Source organism: Staurois parvus, unplaced genomic scaffold (genome assembly GCF_062004578.1).
Source record: "Staurois parvus isolate SC_StPar_1 unplaced genomic scaffold, SC_StPar_1.0 ptg000013l, whole genome shotgun sequence".
NCBI classification, from domain to species: Eukaryota; Metazoa; Chordata; class Amphibia; order Anura; family Ranidae; genus Staurois; species Staurois parvus.
This window is the reverse complement of record NW_028317809.1, coordinates 4,305,652-4,324,895: the sequence shown is the minus strand read 5'-3', so window position 1 is coordinate 4,324,895 and position 19,244 is coordinate 4,305,652. Positions and strand designations below refer to the sequence as shown.

The 19,244-nt window shown below is 40.1% G+C and overlaps 1 protein-coding gene across 1 annotated transcript in view; it reads left to right on the top strand.

The window, feature by feature from the left end:
• CSGALNACT1 (chondroitin sulfate N-acetylgalactosaminyltransferase 1) overlaps window positions 1–13,861 on the top strand; it is a 566,905-nt gene extending 553,044 nt beyond the window's left edge. Inside the window, exon 11 of the mRNA XM_089675301.1 lies at window positions 1,194–13,861. Within this exon, the coding sequence (XP_089531427.1) occupies window positions 1,194–1,483 (290 nt within the window). The 3' untranslated portion in view covers window positions 1,484–13,861. The remainder of the gene's footprint in view (window positions 1–1,193) is intronic.
• Window positions 13,862–19,244: the final 5,383 nt, after the last annotated feature.

Genomic DNA, 19,244 nt, shown 5'->3' with positions numbered 1-19,244 from the left:
CACAGCTTTTAGTGATTGGGTTTACATGCAGCCTCATAGCATCTTTTTTCCAACTGGATACACTGCCGCTGTTAGTGATTGGGTTTACATGTACTTGCAGGAGCACAGAGATTTCCTTGTATTATTCAACACCAGCATTCAAGTTCTCTTAGCGTATAAATAGGTGTGGTGCCATGTACATTTTCAGTGCATGTAGCCATGCTTCTTGTAATTTCACAAGAAGAAATCCAGCATTTATCAATTATCCATAAATTAAAAAAATTTAAAGAATTAAAATCACAATATATAGATAGAAAAATGAATATCAACTATTGCTGGTTAAATTATGCATTCATTTTTATGCTGAAGGACAGAAAAATACAGTGTCAGAAAAACAAAACAGCAACTAAATGTCTACTTGATACAGAACTCATAAAATGAAGTGCACTACCAGGCTGATTAATGTAGCGTGTTAATGCAGGGGCTTATTAAAAGTATTAAAAGCCTCTGATTGCCTTCAAGTAATGGGCTCAGCTTTTATTAAAAAGCCCCCTCCCCTCACCTGTCCCCTAATCTAAACTGGAATACCACCACCCAAATGTATACTTACCTCTCGTTTAAAATGGTGGCCTGCTTCAGTGTTTACCTTTCTCCTGCCCCAAATCTTCTTAGTATCTCCCTATGGACTTGGAATTAAACAATACAGACACCACAGGTACATTTTCCATATTTAAATCTATGGGTAGTTGCTGCCAGTTCTGAAAAATTTGGGATAGGGTAAGGTAAATATTGGAAGAGACAACTTCTGCCAGGGAGAGGTAAGTAGGCATCTAGGTATGGGGGTTAAGTTAAATTTGGTAAAGGGGCTGGGGGGGCACTGAATGGGTTTTTATTTCAACTAAGCTTGTCCTTTGAAGGGATATATAATGTTAATAATCATAATAGTTATTATTATTATTGTTATTATTATTATTACCAATATCATTGCTATAATTATGATAATTTTTATGATGGTAATAATAAAATATTTTTCAATCTGAATTTTATTATGGATCATCTTTGCAAAATAGTGGTGCTCTTTGGGTCACAAGTATCACCAAAATTTCTCAGCATTTAGAGCAACTCTATATTGGCAAAATATTGTTTGTGCATGTAGATAAGTGTTGCTAGTTCTGTTTGGATTGCTTATGCATGCATATGTTTATTTTTTGCAGGTGGTTTTGATTTAGATATCAAGGGTTGGGGAGGTGAGGATGTTCACCTGTACCGCAAATACCTTCATAGCAATCTCATTGTGATCAGGACGCCTGTTAGGGGTCTGTTCCACCTCTGGCATGAGAAGCGCTGTGTGGATGAGCTGACTCCAGAACAATACAAAATGTGTATGCAGTCAAAGGCCATGAATGAGGCTTCTCATGGACAGCTTGGAATGCTGGTCTTCAGACATGAGATTGAAGCACACCTACGCAAACAGAAGCAAAAATCCAGTATGAAGAAATCTTGACACTTTCAAAATACACCATATTTATTACCTATGCTATGCCAAGCATATATGACAGAGGAGGACCTTATGAGTTGTCATTCAGATGGAGAACAAAGGATCTGTGCGGTTGACATGCTCAAGGTCTACTTTTAATGAAGTTTCAACATAAAGTGGAAATGGAAAACATATCTGGTAGCTTAAAGAAACCAGTTTATTTAATAGAATAAAATCAATCAGCAATGATGTATTTATTGCTAACATAAGTTTTAAAAATTAATGCAGGGTTTTTTTTCTTTTAAATTGGCGTACATGTGCACTAAAATTAAGGCGCTACCATGTAGGTGCCATGGAAGGGTATGGAGACGAGTATAAAATAAAATGCAAAGCAATAGTGGAAATATATACCTTTTCTACTGAGCTGGGAAAGTCCAGACAACTTCTGATTTTATTTTTGTTGATAATGCAACTTTTGTGAAAACCTGACAACGTGGTTTGAATGTACAGCAACTTTCAGAGTTACCCTTACTCTGATATGATTAACCTCAGTATTTTGCTGCAACATCTGCTGCCAAAAACAAGCCATATCAATGGAATTTCTCCAGACACGCTGGTAGCTATTCCCATCTTTTTTTGTAATTGTTTTTTTTTTTTTAGTTTTGTATAGAGTGGGTAAGAGTTAGAATTTCTGTCAATGGTTTTGCTGTAGGTTTGCCCACTGAGAAACCTTGACTACAGGACATGAGGGGAAATCTCACAAGAGCAGTGCATATCTGTCTCATCCCTTTTCTTTCTAAAACACACCAACACAAAAAAAAAGCTTTGGCTAAAATTGGGTTTAAGCTACTATTAAGTGTACAAAATGTTTGTAAGGCAGCAATCCAATACAAGTGCGCAGTCGGTAAGTTTCCTGATGGTGTTATCTACATTGAAATTGATTGATGAACAGAAATAATGAAAGCACAAATGAGTGTATTGTTATCCTTAAATAATGTTTTGCACATTTCATTCCCAGTATATTTGGAAAAAAAAAAGCTTTACTGCAAAAATATCAGTAGTATTTTTCATTTAAATGCCTGTTTCTTCTACCTGTTAGACCAGTTGAAACTTTCAAACACAGTTTTACAGACAGCTATAAAGACAAATGTGCCAGTGTGTTGTTATATAGAATATGCCCTTTGTTCTTTGTCAATGCCTAAGCCCAAGGAAGACGTGAGTCCTATTATTTAAAAGCTATTATTACTTATCATCAAAATCACTGGGTCTTATTTTTCAAAAGACTCTTGTCTTTGAAACTGTGAATGCCTGACTGATGGCAATGGCAGATTGAAGAGGATAAACCTCCTGTGTACACTTTATGAAAAGTGCACGCTAAATGTTAACCAAGTCCATAGGAGCTGATAAACATTACTGGGATTTAAAGGGAAGTCATTTTACAAGGGTTGACACCAAAACTATTGTGATATATGTTATTTTTAGGTAGTGGTTAACACTACTGCACTGTTAGTAAAATGACACTTATCCAGTTTCCAGCCAGTGTGGTGAGAATCCCACCAATAACTGTGTTTTTCTGTAGCAGCCTCCATCAAAGTGGCAGTGTGTCCATTCTTTTAAGCGATACTATAATTGTATTTATTCAATTCTAATTTCTTTTCTTTTGGAGTTGTACAGGTTTTTTTTTTTTAAAGTAAAAATGTTAAAAACTATATATATAACATATAGGGGTTGATTTACAACTGGAGAGTGCAGAATCTGGTGCAGCTCTGCATGGAAACAAATCAGCTTCCAGGTTCTATTGTCAAAGCTTAACTGAACAAGCTGAAGTTGGAAGCTGATTGGCTACCATGCACAGCAGCACCAGATTCTGAGTGCACTAGTTTTAGTAAATCTCCCCCACAGTTTTCACATTAGGCTGAGCTTCCTGATGAGAAGTCCAGCACTGTCTGCATGCCTGTTGAGAGGTATTAGGCTGCTTTCACACACAGGAGTTTTTCAAGCGTTTTTGCGTTAAAAAAAGCGCCTGAAAAGCTCAAGAAAACTGATTCCCTGTGTATGTGAATGTATATCTATGTATGTTTTTACACTGAGGCGTTGCGCTTGTGGTGCGGTGTAAAAACTCCTGCTTGCAGCATCTTTGGGGCATGATTGGGGAGTTAAAAAAAAGCCCCAAAAATGCCTATTCCCATTGAAATCAATGGAAACGCCTGAAAAACGCCTGAAAGGCCCCTTAAAAACGCCTCTGAGAAGCATTTTTGGACCAGGTTTTATGTCACATGTCCTTTAAAAAATGCCCAGAAAGCGTGGAAAAAGGACAGTAAAAACGCCTATGCATTTTTGCAGCAGATCAGTGTGAAAGTAACCTAAATGACTAAACAAAACTGTCCCTTCTCCACTAACTTAAAAGAAAAGGTATACCACTTCACTCTGACATACATCACCATGTATTGTGTTGCATTGAGATGAAAAAAGTATGGCATGCTCTACTTTTTTCCTACTGCAAATCAGCATACTAATACAACATAATACAACATACTAATGTGAACTTCTCCATTCACAAATCTAATTTTTTACAGGTTCTTGAGTTGGCATGCATTGAAAAAAATGGTCCAACACATTAAGTGTGAATGGGCCCTTAATTAGAATCTAAACAGAAGCAAATTAATGCATTGTTTATTGACTCCTTTAATTTGTTAAAATATTAAACAAATTCATAAATATTTCAAGTACTTACATATTTGAAAACAAATCAAAACTCCATTTAGATAGCTAGATGCACATTTGAAATACATAACCATGAATTGTTTTTTTGCAATTCTGCTCAGCAGGTCTGGTGATTCATACAACGCTACAACATTGTATAACTAGTGAGAATATCGCTCATATTTTCTGTTTATGCTTTAATACTTCAATTGTCATTTGCCTGCTCCTTGGACAATAATTAAACATCATCATTCATTGTCCATTGAGCAGGCAGATAACACACAGGATGCGAAAAGGGAAAATAGTTGTTTCACACGCTGTGTAGTAGAGGCATCTGAACCACAAGACTGACAAAGCTAGAATTACAAATCCTTTTGACTTATGTTAAGCGTGCCTTTGCATAAGCACTAATTTCTTTCTAGAGTGCACTTAAATGTTTTAAAAATGGTAAATGGATTTCATACATTTCCTGTAAAAATATCACATATAGATGTACATTGTGCGTATTTATTACTGTCGCTGAGAAACACTGCCATCTACTGGGCTTTCTAGGCAGCTTCTGTCTATAAAGTCTAGACCAGTGTTTCTCAACCTTATTTTAATCAATGCACCCTTTAAAATTATGGACAGTCCCGAGCAGGGGCGGACTGACAACTCATGGGTTCCCCGGGCAATAGGGGATAATGCTCAAACTCAAAAAAGCCTAAGAAAAAGATACCAGGGGCATCTCATGGGCCCCCCCCTGACCCCGGGCCCTCGGGCAGTGCCCGAGTTTCAAAATGGTCAGTCCGCCCCTGGTCCCGAGGCACCCTTTAAAATTTAGAATAGCCTTGAGGCATCCCATTTTAGAATGGGGTGCCTCAAGACTGTCCATAATTTTAAAGGGTTCCTCCGGACTATCCTGAATCTTAAAAGGGCACCCCATTCTAAAATATGAAAAACTATTTGATTCGTTTTATATAACGCAGCAACATCCACACATGTAGGTCACCCAACGTTAGGCGATTTATTCTTCCAGAGCAAACACACTTTTGCACACTGGTACTGTCTAGTATTCCAATGTTTCTCTTCCCCCTCAGTTTTTCCCCATCACTGACCTAATGTGACCCCAGCACTGATGGAAAGGGGAGGGGAGGGTCAATCTAGGATGCTGTGTAGACCGCTTAAATCCTCCTTATCAACTGATGATGCCATTGGTTGTCAGGACACCGGAGGCAAGAAGGTCGTAAATGGTGTGCAATGAAAACCTGTGGCCTTGTGTAACTAAAAGGCAGGCTTGTTCCACCCGCTGGCTTGTATACAAGTTTTGGGCAATTTTAGACATTTTGCCAAGGCACCCCTGAAGAAACCTTAAGGCCCCCCAGGGTACCTGGGCACCCTGGTTGAGAAAGGTTGGTCTAGACCAGCGTTTCTTAACCTTTTTTCAGGCAAGGCACCCTTTAAAATAATGGACAGTCTTGAGGCACCCCATTCTAAAATGTGAATAACTATTGTATTAGTTTTATATAACGCAGCAACACCCACACATGTAGGACACTCAACATTAGAGGTGATTTAATCTTCCAAAGCAAATACACTTTTGCACACTGGTACTGACTAGTATTCCAGTGTTTCACTTCTCCCTCAGTTTTTCTCCATCACTGAGCTAATGTGACCTCAGCACTGATGGAGAGGGGCAGGGGAGGGTCAAACTAGGATGCTATGCAGGCAGCTGACATCCTCCTTATCAACTGATGATGTCATTGGTTGTCAGGACGCCTGCGGCTAGAAGGTTGTAATGGTGCACAATGAAAACCTGTGGCTTTATGTAACTAAAAGGAAGGCTTGTTCCACACACTGGTTTGTATACAAGTTTTGGGCAATTTTAGACATTTTGCCAAGGCACCCCTGAAGAAACCTTAAGGCAACCCTGGTTGACAAAAGGCTGGTCTAGACCAGTGTTTTTAAACCTTTTTTCAGACAAGGCACCCTTTAAAATAATGGACAGTCTTGAGGTACCTCATTCTAAAATGGGGTGCCTCAAGACTGTCCGTAATTTTAAAAGGGCACCCCATTCTAAAATGTGAAAAACTATTGTATTAGTTTTATATAATGCAGCAACACCCACACATGTAGGACACCCAACATTACAGGTGATTTATTCTGCCAAAGGAAATACACTGCCTGGGCACCCTGATTGAGAAAGGCTGGTCTAGAAAAAATTATGCTGTGCAAGTGACTTTCCTGGTTATTTTTAAATGGCTTCCATGACAGTAGATAACATTGTGATCCTAACATTTCAGTATGGTAAAAAGTATTCATTAGTATTAAGTTCATTTTATTAAAATTATTTTAATATGTGGCAGGCTGTAAGTCATAAGGATGTTTTACAGATGCAGTCTACTAATTGCCGGAATTGACAAAGTGTATGGACTTAGAAACAGTTATATAAACATAATAAAATAAATAATTGAAATGACTGTTAACTGTCCATTTTTAATATCCTTTTTTCATAACTTGGTAGGTTATGCCTTGTGTACTCTAAGATATCACTAGCCACAGTCTGGGTTTGTAGATACACACCAGTAACCTGACTTGATGGACTTCTGTGTGACCATCATTATCAAAATCTTCAGCTGTCCAAGAAAAATATATAGCAAATACATTGCAGATACATCTAAAATGGTCATTGGTTAATTCCAATGAACCATCCATGTTATTAGTGGGATTTTGTAATTATGTAATATATTTGTTCTATATATTGTAGCCGTTGAGTTGCTGTAATCATTTGTATACAAGGGAATATTATTAAGCTTTAGAGGCAGGGTATGCACTCATAATACCGCACAGACCAAATCTTTTCATTTTCTCATCTAAAGCGAGATGTAACAAAATCTTACATTTATGGGCAACAGTAGCAGTTTCTTCAATGCTTTTTATATACATTAGGACACATTTCACTCAAAGGAAATTCAGAAAAACCTATTTTGAGAATGAACCCAACACTGCCATAGATGCAGCGATATGAGATAATTGACCCAATATTGTTGTGTATAAGGGACATTGAATACCATAGGCTTCAATCGCAATGTTATTACAACAAAATAAGGACTCTTTTTTTTTTTACGTGAGCTGTTTTTAGAGGGGTCCAATTAGATTTGAATATTTCAGTAACATGGCATCAAAATAAAGATTCTAACTCTTACCTCTTATCTTTGTGAAATGAGCCTCAAGTCTGTTAACTATTTCACAGATCAACAGCAGTGACAGCCTGGATATCTGAACTGTTGGGTACAGGGAAAAGGAGGGTATGTTTTACAGAAAGGATTTTTGTGATAGAGATTATGTTAGTTTTATGATTGAAGACTAAAGGGCTTACTTTACCATTTAAAATGAAAGTTAGGGTTGTGTTTTATCCAGGGGTTAGAGCGGAGCTACATTTTATTTGAGCAACACAAACCAAAACCATTATTTAATTAATTTTTAATATTTAAGCAAACTCACTTCTCTATGTCTTCATGCTTTATTTTGCTGAAAAAAATCACTGAAAAAAAGACACACCTAGCATTTCTGCCTGTGGCCATCTTGATTAAGGACAGATGATTAATTTAGCTTTTATTTCCTGGAATCCATCTGCCCTTAGCTCATGCATGCATGTAGGAGGGTGTGCTTAGTTGTGAAAACTTCTTCTCCACTCCTGAAGACCCCTGGGATGTATAATATATGCCTAGGCCTGGAAGCCAGGAAGTAACTGAAGAAATATTAAAAAAAAAAAGTCTAAAACAAGTAAACATAATAAACGTTCTATCTATTTTCGAATGCTAGCAGTATAAGAATTAATATACTGTCAATGTTGAGTGAGAGAGTGAAGTTCCACTTTAAGTGGAAGAGTGGAGGTTAAGAATTAAAGTGGACCTTCATCCTGAAAGACAATGTGGGTGTACCTGGCTCCAGCCCCACTTTCCACCACAATTAGATATTTTACAGTGCTTTTTATAAAACATTTTTGGACTGCAGGGCAACACTTTCTTCTTTTCTCAACTAGGCTTTGGGACCCGGCAGAGACATTCGGCAAATCCACACATGCATGGATTACCATGCACCAGCATGTAAGCACGGTACATCGAAGGAGGTCTAGGACCTCTTTTCCTGTGCATGCATGAGCACAGCTTGGTGTGCAGTATGTGCTGGACAATTGAAAATGGCGGTGTCAGTGGAGGGGGTATAGCTGTGACCAAGGGGACTGAAGTTCCTCCTAGAGGGTTCACCATCAGGGGTTAGGGTGAAATGCTAGATGCTAAAGTGCATGTCAACCCTAACAATCAACTTAACTGTTAATTGCTCCCTATTGGTCCAGAAACATACCATTAAATTTGTTTTGTTACATTTTGAAAAAAAACCCTCATAACTCTGCCAGAAATCTTGTGAACTGATAAATCCCTGTGGTCACTGTTTGCTCTCAGTTCTCTTTGCGGACTACAAAACACCCCACCGTTTGTTGTGAGAGGGTAGTCCTGCCATAGGGTGATAAATAGAGGAGAGATCTCAGCGCACTAATGGATAATGTCCAGTGTTATATGTCCATAAGTCCCAATAGAGTCTATGGCTAATAACCACTTCAGATGGCAGCCATCCCAGAGTGAGCTAACTCTGTATGCAAAATGAAAAAAGAGAAGAGAGGCGCCTTCTAAGTGCAGTATGAATGGAATGTTTATTCAACCACAATAATAAAAACTCACAATGTGAAGGTGTTTAAAAAGCCCATCAGTAAAATCGGTTCTGTGTCCTGCAGGGGTCCATCATGTGGGGTGCTGGCCGCTTGTGAGTTTTTATTATTGTGGTTTATTAAACATTCCGTTCATACTGCACTTAGAAGGCACCTCTCTTCTCCTTTTTCATTCTGCCAAGTGACAACACTTCTCCATAAATGTAGTATGGTGTGTGAGTGTTGTTATGAAAGAAAGTATATTTGTGGTAGAATTATCAGGCCAAACAAAAAAATATAGTAAACAATCTAAAAAAAAAAAAAGCTGGGCATTTTAATAATGCTGGTAGCGTTTGCTGTGTAAAGTCGTGTTAAAAACGCAAGTTTTTCACCGTTTGTTAGTGTTTTTGCATTAGTGTTTTTTAGCGGTTTTTTACAAAAAAAATGCTTTTTTTGGTCAAAAAGAGTCCAAAAATGATGGTTTGCCATGTTGTACCACAGTTTCACATGTTTTGCTGCGTTTTTCAGCGTTAGCATTTTTACAACTAAAAAACTCCTCTAGAAACCTACTAGTTCTGGGTTTTTTTCCAGCCAAAAAACACCCAGCCAAAAACCGCTGATTACAGCATGTGCATGGACACATAGGATAACATGCTGGGGAGTTTATTGGCTGTAGGAAAAAAACACCAAAAGCAAAAAACAGCAGATGTAAAAATGTCCAGTGTGCATGAGGACTAATGCAGGCCTTAGACGGGTCATTTTTTGCTGATCTCATTTATTTTTGTCGGTCATACTGGAAAATCCGCCAAAAACAGACTTTTTTTGCGTACATGGGTGGCAGCATCGGCAACGGGGCCAACCGATTTTTTGTTTATCGGCCGAAACGGCCCGTCTATGGCCTGCATACGGATGCATACGAAGTTGCAATATGTTACATTTTTGCTGTATGCCAGGAATAATTGAGTACTGTTCGTGATACTTTTTTTTTTTGCACTAACATACAGTTTTGAGGACAAGCTTTTGGGAATGTCCCCTTCTTCAGGTCCAAGCAGTACTGAACGCAAAGGTTTAACAGAATGTTAGAAGAGATGTAGGGGATGGGAAAACAAAAAGAGATAAGACACAGCAAAAGCAAAGTCTGGGGGGGGGGGGAGAACACTCACAGAGGCAGTCATGCTTGAGGTGATAGTCATAAAACTGTTGGATAATGATTGAGGAATCCCATATCCAAATTCAGGCCGTTATCTCTTGTGTCAAATTGTGTCTCTTGTGTCTTGTGTTGTATGCCATAAATGTTATAGGGAGAGTTAGCTACATCACACATCCTCTCTTTAGTAAGGTAAAATAACTGCATATGCAGCCACTACTTTTATAACATTTTAATCCTAGTTGGTTACTACAGGTAACTTTGCATTACTTAATTTTTTCTATAAGCCCCAAACAGTCAACCTCAGCTGGAATCTGAAGGGATAAAAAGGGACACCACTAAACTACCTCTGTAATAGGATTTATCATTGCATTCATTAGACTGGCACTTAATTAAAAAAAACACCCCTTCTTTTACAAAGTAACAATGGTGGTTTTATCTTTGTCCTCAACAAGGTCCCTTTTTTCTCAAACATATTTAAGTTTCTTTTGGGTTTTTTTTTTTTATTATTTGCCCTGGTAGTTTTAATTATATAATTTAAATTACGCTCATATGAAACACAGATCCAAAATGTTGTGAGTTTAGTTATCTAATGTATTAACAAAATGTTGTATTTTTAACACATGCCACAATGTTTAATGAGAAAAATACTAAAATCAAAGTGCATGGTACATTACCTTTTTTTTTAGTTTGTGTTTGTCTAAAGCTACATCAGCCTTGGTCTTTGAATATAAAAATTCATCAGCTGTCAGTTCCGTTGATGTCAAATGGAACACAGTGGCTGCATGCTCCCAATCTGATATCCATGCAGGTGTGAGTACATGACCCCAGATGTACCTTGGATACATTCAGGGCTGTGCACCCACACTCGTACCTGCACAGATGTCACATCGGGACCAGCATCTGAGCGCGTGCAGCCACTGTGATCTGACATCAATCAAACTGTCAGCACGGGAATGCACAAAACACCTGTGCTTACCATTGCAGGTGAATACAGCCCTCCATGAGACCTTAGAATTTGAATTATGCTAGATCTGAGCTGTAGGTGATAGAAAATAGGACACATTAACCAGATTGGTTAGTAAACAGTTAAATAGAAGGAATTGGACAGTGATACATGGATTTGAAGAGGGAATGGGTGATGACAGCATAGGGGTCAGAAAAAGCAAAGTAGAAAAGTTGCATTGGATAGACAATGAAAAGTTTGTAGCAAGGAGGGTGATCAGAAGGGAAGCAGCCGGGGTGAGAGGAGTGGGAAGCCCTGCTACATAAAGAATAGAAAGCCAGGCTGGGAGAAGATAAAAGGCGACCACAGAAGGGAATGCAGCTGATCAGCTGGGATTATGTCAGGAGACAAAAGGATGTAGGCAACAGCAGAGAAGAATATGTGGCCTGGATAGCTGGATCAGCGGGATAAGTAGTGAGACAGGATAGATGGGACTCAGATCACAGGAGTGGAGGAATGCAGGGACACTGACCAGGGCACAATCAACAGGACTGAGCAAGGAGAAAGATCGGAGCATGATTCCCGGGGGCGGGGGGCACTTTTCAGCTGCCTGGACCCCCCTGTTGAAATTATGACGCCCGGACCCCCTACAGGAGGATCGGAGCTAACCCCTTATCAGCGGCCCGCCTTGTAACCCAGTAATACACAAGGCTCTATTGTTTTGTAAATATTTTAAAGTTGACAATGAATTACAGCATGACTGTTTTAGCCAAGGAATTTATCTATTTAAATAAACAAGCTGTTAAAAATGAGTAAGGCCTCATGGACACTGGGGGTCATGGGGTGGTGGAAACAATTGGTTGAATAATATTTTTACCACCCCTCAACTGCCTACCTAAAAGATAAAATCTGAAGGGGCTGTGTGTGGCAGCAATGCTTTACCTCAAGGCTGTGGCAAAAATTATTCCCCCAGTTGCATTAGGTGGGCAGTACGGCCCCCAAAATGAAACCCTTTAAACTGAATGGGATAATTACATATTAAATCTCCATTTGGCTTTTGAAAAACCTTTGTATGTAAGTACTGCTTGGACCTTAGAATAAGTAGGTAGGGCCTGAAGGTTTGTCTTTTACATATATAAATAAAGTGTTAATTGCATTAATATGGTCAAAATTGCCTTAAGCATGATGGAAGATATTGATCCAGTTATGTAATTGTCCTACATTCCTCAATTCTTTCCTGAACCCATAGGCAGGTGTAGTCTAGTTTCTCTACTATAGGTGGTGCTGGTCCGGAGAGCAGTGCAGTTGGGGGGGGGGCAAATCAAGAGAAATCGGGTTTCTCCAGGATTCCCTTGGTTCTCTGGAGCAGTGTTTCGGTTTACTGTGCTGCATCCAGGTGACCCAGGCAGCCATCTTGGGTCACGCATTGTGTTCCTCGGTCCCTGCCTCTGGGTTTTGGTGCACCTTTGCAAAGTGGCTAGTGTAGGCAAAGCATACCCGTCTGTCAGGGACAGCACTAGCGGCAGAGAGAGGTTCCAGGGGAGTAGGGAAAACTGGGGGCCTAGACTGCGACACAAGACAGTCACAAGACACAAGAGAGCTTCCTTTTTGGGTTGGACCAGCCAGCCCACAGGTGCTGTCTACAGTTCAGGCTTACTCTCCACTGATTCTCCGCTCCATTGACTGTAAGGTTTTGGTTTTGGTCAGGTGAGCTTCCCCCATCAGGCAGTTGTACTGTTGCAATTTCTTTAATACATCAGTTACTGCATTTCAGGCCTCTGTGTGTTTTAGTGCTGCCATGCCACACTGCACCTACCCAACAAACCTGTGGAAGACTTTTATGCTAACCCTAATCCTAATGCACTTAGGTCACCAATACAAACATATTATGTTATCCTGTCTATTCCACGGTGGTTTTTATCCCTTGCTTGACACAGATTCGAATTATATTCTTTTATATGCTTTTGTGCTACATGTGATGTTCTGTTTATAAACACTTATTCAATCATCTACAGACTTATGAGCCCATGGGCTCACATCAAATGACATGGGCTAACATCATATAACATCTTGTAGGTTTTGCATCATTTTTCTAGTGGACCTCTTTGGTTGCTATGAGCATCAGCTCTACTGTTATTTTGATGTCCTGGCCCTGTTTTTACTGTAACAAATATTCCTATACCGTCACAGTTCCTTGTTGATAAAAACAGAGTTGGGCTGATATGTTTCAAGGCCCATAGTAACAGTGTTAGTATGGTTAATTCTAAAGGTAACTCTGTCTGTAATATATGTATATGACTTTAAAAATGTGGCCGCACGCAGGCTGAGACTGAAGCTTGATAATTGTTGAGATGAAAATAGCTTTTGTCTTTATATTGCCATACCAAAGTGTGAATTGCTAACCAAACGTGGCATATTGTCTGGCAAAAGCTTCTTGAAAGGCTGCCAGTGGTTCACTACCTACACAGAAATGAGAGGCCCTTGCTTTTCCAGTTCTTTAATAACTGTACAGACTTGTAAAATAAATAAAATAGAGACAGAAATATATATATTTTTATGAATGATTCAGTCACTGCTACAATTTTATGACTACACTCTGTTTTGCCTACATGAAATAAAGTGCTGTAATGCAGAGTTGCAATATATTCTTTTAAACCGAATTACATACAATGAAAGCTTTATATACTCCATGTTGATTACTAAAATATTTGCTTTAATTATGTATGAATAATTTATTCCCCCCCAAAAATGGGGCAGAAGTTCATGTGTTCTCGGCTGTATGTTTGAATGCTGTTTGTACTAGAATCGGTTGTTATGTCCTACCTGAGGCTTGCTGGGAAATAACCCAGTGCAGCTTTTTGTAATTTATACTTAATATGACTGAACATGTCCTTTCATTTAACTGAATAAATATGTTTTATTTGATTTAAGAATGTGGTCTGGCTCTGTTTCAAAGTGGAGATTCAGTTAGCTAGGGGACCCCTTTAGTACAGAACTATACAAGAGATTTGTTTGGTACTCACTAAACAGATGGCCCAAATAGTTTCCTATGGTATAAGCTACATGAGTAGTATGTAGTAGCAATCCAGTTGCACTTAACTAGATTATTATGCAATCATTGGGGTTGATTAAATAAAACTGGAGCGTGCGAAATCTGGTGCAACTGTGCATAGAAACCAATCAGCTTCTAATGTCAGCTTGTTGATTTAAAGTGTTCCTAAACCCGCAACAGTAAAATCAATCTGTATATGCAGTAAAGCATGCTTGTTATACTCACTGTGGAACCTAAGGGGTTAATCCTCTGCATTGTGTAAAAATGCTGTTTGATCCTGACTTCTCTGTTCCTCCCTGTCTTCCAGTGCCCTACTCTTATCTCCTGATAAAACATCCTGTAGAGAAACTCTGCACATGCTCAATTTGGTGTGTAGTGCTAGAGAGGTTTTTTTTTTCTTGGGAGAGTGCATGTGATCAGTACAGGGCCAATCAGCACTGTCCAGACAGAGGTCAGGGGTTCTGCATCCTCCTAGAGCAGAAAGAAAAATGACATGCTTTAGTGCTCTGCTGGACACTGATAGAAGTCACAAGACTGCTCTAACTGCTGATGAGAAAAGGTATTTAACAGTTTATATTTGCTAAAATAATTGTATTTCCATGTAGTGTGTACTGTGGGAGACCAGATATAGTGAATGCAGGGTCCTGGGTTTAGTAACACTTTAAGCTTTGACAATAAAACCTGGAAGCTGATTATTTTTTATGCAGAGCTGCACCAGATTTTTCACTCTCCAATTTTAGTAAATTAACCCTGTTGCCTGTAACCTCTCCACAGCTGATCTTTTCCTCATAAAACTTACAATGCTGTGTCTTTGTGTGGAAAGGATAGTCTTTTGGAAAAGCATGGCTTTTGCTTTCTTATGTCTATGTGTCTGTCCTATGTCTAAATCTTCTTTGAATAATAGTCCAATGCACAGTGTCTCACACTGCAGATATAAACGTATTAGGTACAAGGGACAAGAGGGAGGAACGCAAGACAAAAAAGGTATGTTTTTCAGGATGCTGCTTTGGCATAATTAGGCATAACATTCCTTGATGGTCATAAACAATGACAAATCTTCACTTTTTCACATTTAGGTCAACTTTAACAGCTAGTGATTTTAGCTTCTAAAAATCACCAGAGTAGCTCTAACCTTAAAGTGGTTGTAAACCCTTCCATATGTCCAGTGAAGTGACTGGCCTCAAGTAATACACAGAGAAACAAATCCTCCTACATAAATTGTATCTGTTTATCTGCAGTCTTCTCTTCTCTACATTTATTCAAAGTCCTGAATTTATAAAGCTTGTCTGAAAGTTCAGAAAAAGGGGCCAGAGATCTGAAATTATACTCTGCAGAGCTCAGTGGGGAGAGCTCTGAGAACTGATTGGAGGGAAGGGAAGCACCAACCTTCACACAGCTGCTTATGTTTAGGGCAGTATGCAACCAGAGATAAATGCCTGAAACGCAGACTACCTACATTCAGGCCATTTGTCCCTGGCAACATACTGCCTTAAACATACAGCCATGGCCAAAAGTTTTGAGAATTACACAAATATTAATTTACCTGCAAGGAACATGTGCAGTCATCATTGCTTTGCACAAAAAGGGATTCACAGGCAAGGATATTGCTGCTACTAAGATTGCACCTAAATCAACCATTTATCGGATCATCAAGAAATTCAAGGAAAAAGTTTCTTTTGTTGTGAAGAAGGCTTCAGGATGCCCAAGATAGTCCAGCAAGCATCAGGACCATCTCTTAAAGTTTGCTTCCCTTTTTGACACCAGGCCATCCTCCAAAAGTCTTTGCCCCACTGTGCGTGCAGATGTACTCACACCTGCCTACTGCTATTCCTGAGCAAGCTCTGCACTGTGGGATTTACTCAGTTATAGTTCAGTTGGTTCAGCTGCGGGATTGGGGCAGCACTAGTGCAGAGCTTGCTCAGGAAACATGGTATGAGTCAGAAAAGTATATAACTGTGGTTGGGGCTGGTGCAGGAACATACAGTTAGGTCCATATATAATTGGACACAGGCACAATTTTAGTTTTAATGCAGATATTTACCAAAACATATTCAAGCTATAGTTATATAATGGATATGGTCTAAAAGTGCACACTCTCAGGTTTAATTTGAGGGTATGTACATCCAAATTGGAATGGTCTAGTAATTACATCTCTTAAGAGTAGCCAATCCCCCCCTTTTTCAAGGGACCAAAATTAATTGGACAATTGAATATACCGTATTTTTCGCTCCATAAGACGCACTTTTTTCCCCCCAAAAAAGAAGGGAAAATGTCAATGCGTCTTATGGAGCGAATGTAAAGCGGCTGGTCTGGTATTTCTGCCGCCACCATGTCAGAATACTGGGCTGGCTGCTCAGCTCTTCTCTCCTGCAGGACCTTACCTGTTCCTCACTCCAGCGCTGCAGTCTTCCCGCGGCGGCATCTGTGACAGCCGGGTGCCTACTGTGCATGCGCGAGAATCGCTGCGTTTTGTGAATGTTCTGGCGTCTTCTGGGACACATGACAGGTCCCAGAAGGCTCCGGACCATTGACAAAGCGCAGCGCTTCTCGCGCATGCGCAGTAGGCACCTGGCTGTCACAGAAGCTGCCGCGGGAAGAAGAAGGAAGAACAACTCAGCGGAAGCGGGTACCTGTCAAATTCAGGTACCCGCTCCCCCTCCCTCCCCAAAGGTTGACAGTTTCTGGTAATCTCCTTTACTGTCTGCAGTCTCTGGTCATTCCCTGTACTATGTCTGCAGTTTCTGGTCATCTCCTGTACTATGTCTGCAGTCTCTGGTCATCTCCTGTACTGTGTCCGCAGTCTCTGGTCATCTCCTGTACTGTGTCTGCAGTCTCTGGTCATCTCCTGTACTGTGTCCGCAGTCTCTGGTCATCTCCTGTACTGTGTCCACAGTCTCTGGTCATCTGTACTATGTCCGCAGTCTCTGGTCATCTCCTGTACTGTGTCCGCAGTCTCTGGTCATCCCCTGTACTGTGTCCACAGTCTCTGGTCATCTCCTGTACTATGTCCGCAGTCTCTGGTCATCTCCTGTACTGTGTCCGCAGTCTCTGGTCATCTCCTGTACTGTGTCCGCAGTCTCTGGTCATCCCCTGTACTATGTCCGCAGTCTCTTGTCATCCCCTGTACTGTCTGCAGTCTCTGGTCATCTCCTGTACTGTGTCCGCAGTCTCTGGTCATCTCCTGTACTGTGTCTTCAGTCTCTGGTCATCTCCTGTACTATGTCCGCAGTCTCTGGTCATCTCCTGTACTATGTCCGCAGTCTCTGGTCATCTCCTGTACTGTGCAGTCCATTGGTTCAGAATATTTTTTTTCTCCTCTAAAACCTAGGTGCGTCTTATGGTCAGGTGCGTCTTATGGAGTGAAAAATACAGTAATCATAAATAAAATGTTCATTTTTAATATTTGGTTTTGTATCATTTACTGGCAGTGACTGCCTGAAGTCTGGAACCCATGGACATTATCAAAGACTGGGTTTCCTCCTTTCTGATGCTTTGCCAGGCTCTAACTGCAGCTGTCTTCAGTTGTTCTTTGTTTGAGGGTTCTTCTGCCTTTAGTTTTGCCTTCAACAGGTGAAATTGGGTTGAGATCAGGTGATTGATTCGGCCATTGCAGAATATTCCACTTCTTTTCCTTCAAAAGCTCCTGGGTTGCTTTTGCAGTGTGTTTTGGATCATTGTCCATCTGTACTATGAAGCGCCGTCCAATAACGTTTTCTGCATTTGGCTGAATCTGGGCTGACAGTATATCTCTAATCATTACAGAATTCATCTGGCTGCTTCTGTCTTCTGTCACATCATCAATAAACACCAATGACCCAGTGAGACTGGAAGCCATGCATGCCCATGCCATCACACTGCCTCCACCATGTTTTACAGATGACGTTGTGTGCTTTGGATCATGAGCTGTTCCAAGCCTTCTCCACACGTTTTTCTTCCCATCATTCTTGTACAGATTAATCTTAGTTTTCTCCATCCAAAGAATGCTTTTCCAGAACTGGTCTGGCTTTTTTAGATGTTTTTTGGCAAAGTCTAATTTGGTTTTTCTATTCTTCAGACTTATGAATGGTTTGCACCTTGTGGTGAACCCTCTGTATTTGCTCTTGTGAAGTCTTCTCTTGATTGTAGACTTTGACAATGATACACCCACCTCCTGGAGAGTGTCCTTCACTTGTCTGGATATTGTGAATGGGTTTCTCTTTACCATAGAGAGGATCCTGCAATCATCCACCACTGTTGTCTTCCATGGACGTACATGCCTTTTTAAGTTGTTGAGCTCACCAGTGCATTCTTCTTTCCTCAGAATGTACCAAACTGTTGATTTGGCCACTCCTAATGTTGCTGCTATCTCCCTGATGGATTTGTTTCATTTTTAAAGCCTTACAATGGCCTGTTTCACTTGCATGGACAGCTCCTTTGAATGCATGATGTAGGTTCACAGCGATAGATTCCAAATGCAAATACCACACTTAGAATCAACTCCAGACCTTTTACCTTACTTAATTGATGAAGAAATAACAAAGGAGTAGCGCACACATGGCCATGAAACAGCTTTTGATTCAATTGTCCAATTACTTTTGGTCCCTTGAAAAAGGGGGGATGATTACTCCTAGGAGCTGTAATTCCTAAACCCTTCCTCCAATGTGGATGTACATACCCTCAAATTAAACCTGACAGTGTGCACTTTCAGCCCATATCCATTATATAACTATAGCTTGAATATGTTTTGGTAAATACCTGAAAAAAGCTAATATTATGCCTGTGTCCAAATATATATGGACATAACTGTATGCCATGTACTCAGTTATAGTTCAGTTGATTCAGCTGGGGGATTGGGGCACCACCAGTGCAGAGCTTGTTCAAGGGAGCAGTAGGCAGGTGTGAGTACATCTGCACAAACAGTGGGGCAAAGACTTTTGGAGGATGGCCTGGTGTCAAGAAGGGCAGCAAAGAAACCATTTCTCTCCAGGAAAAACATCAGGGACAGAATGACATTCTGCAAAAGGTACAGGGATTGGACTGTTGAGGACAGGGGTAAAGATATTTTCTCTGATGAATCCCCTTTCTGATTGTTTGGGGCATCCGGGAAAAAAATCTTGTCCGCAGAAGAAAAAGTGAGCGCTACCATCAATCCTGTGCCATGCCAACAGAAAAGCATCCTGAGACCATTCATGGGTGGGGTTGCTTTTCAGCCAAGGAAGTGGGCTCACTCATAATTTTACCTAAACACACAACCATGAATAAAGAATGGTACAGAAA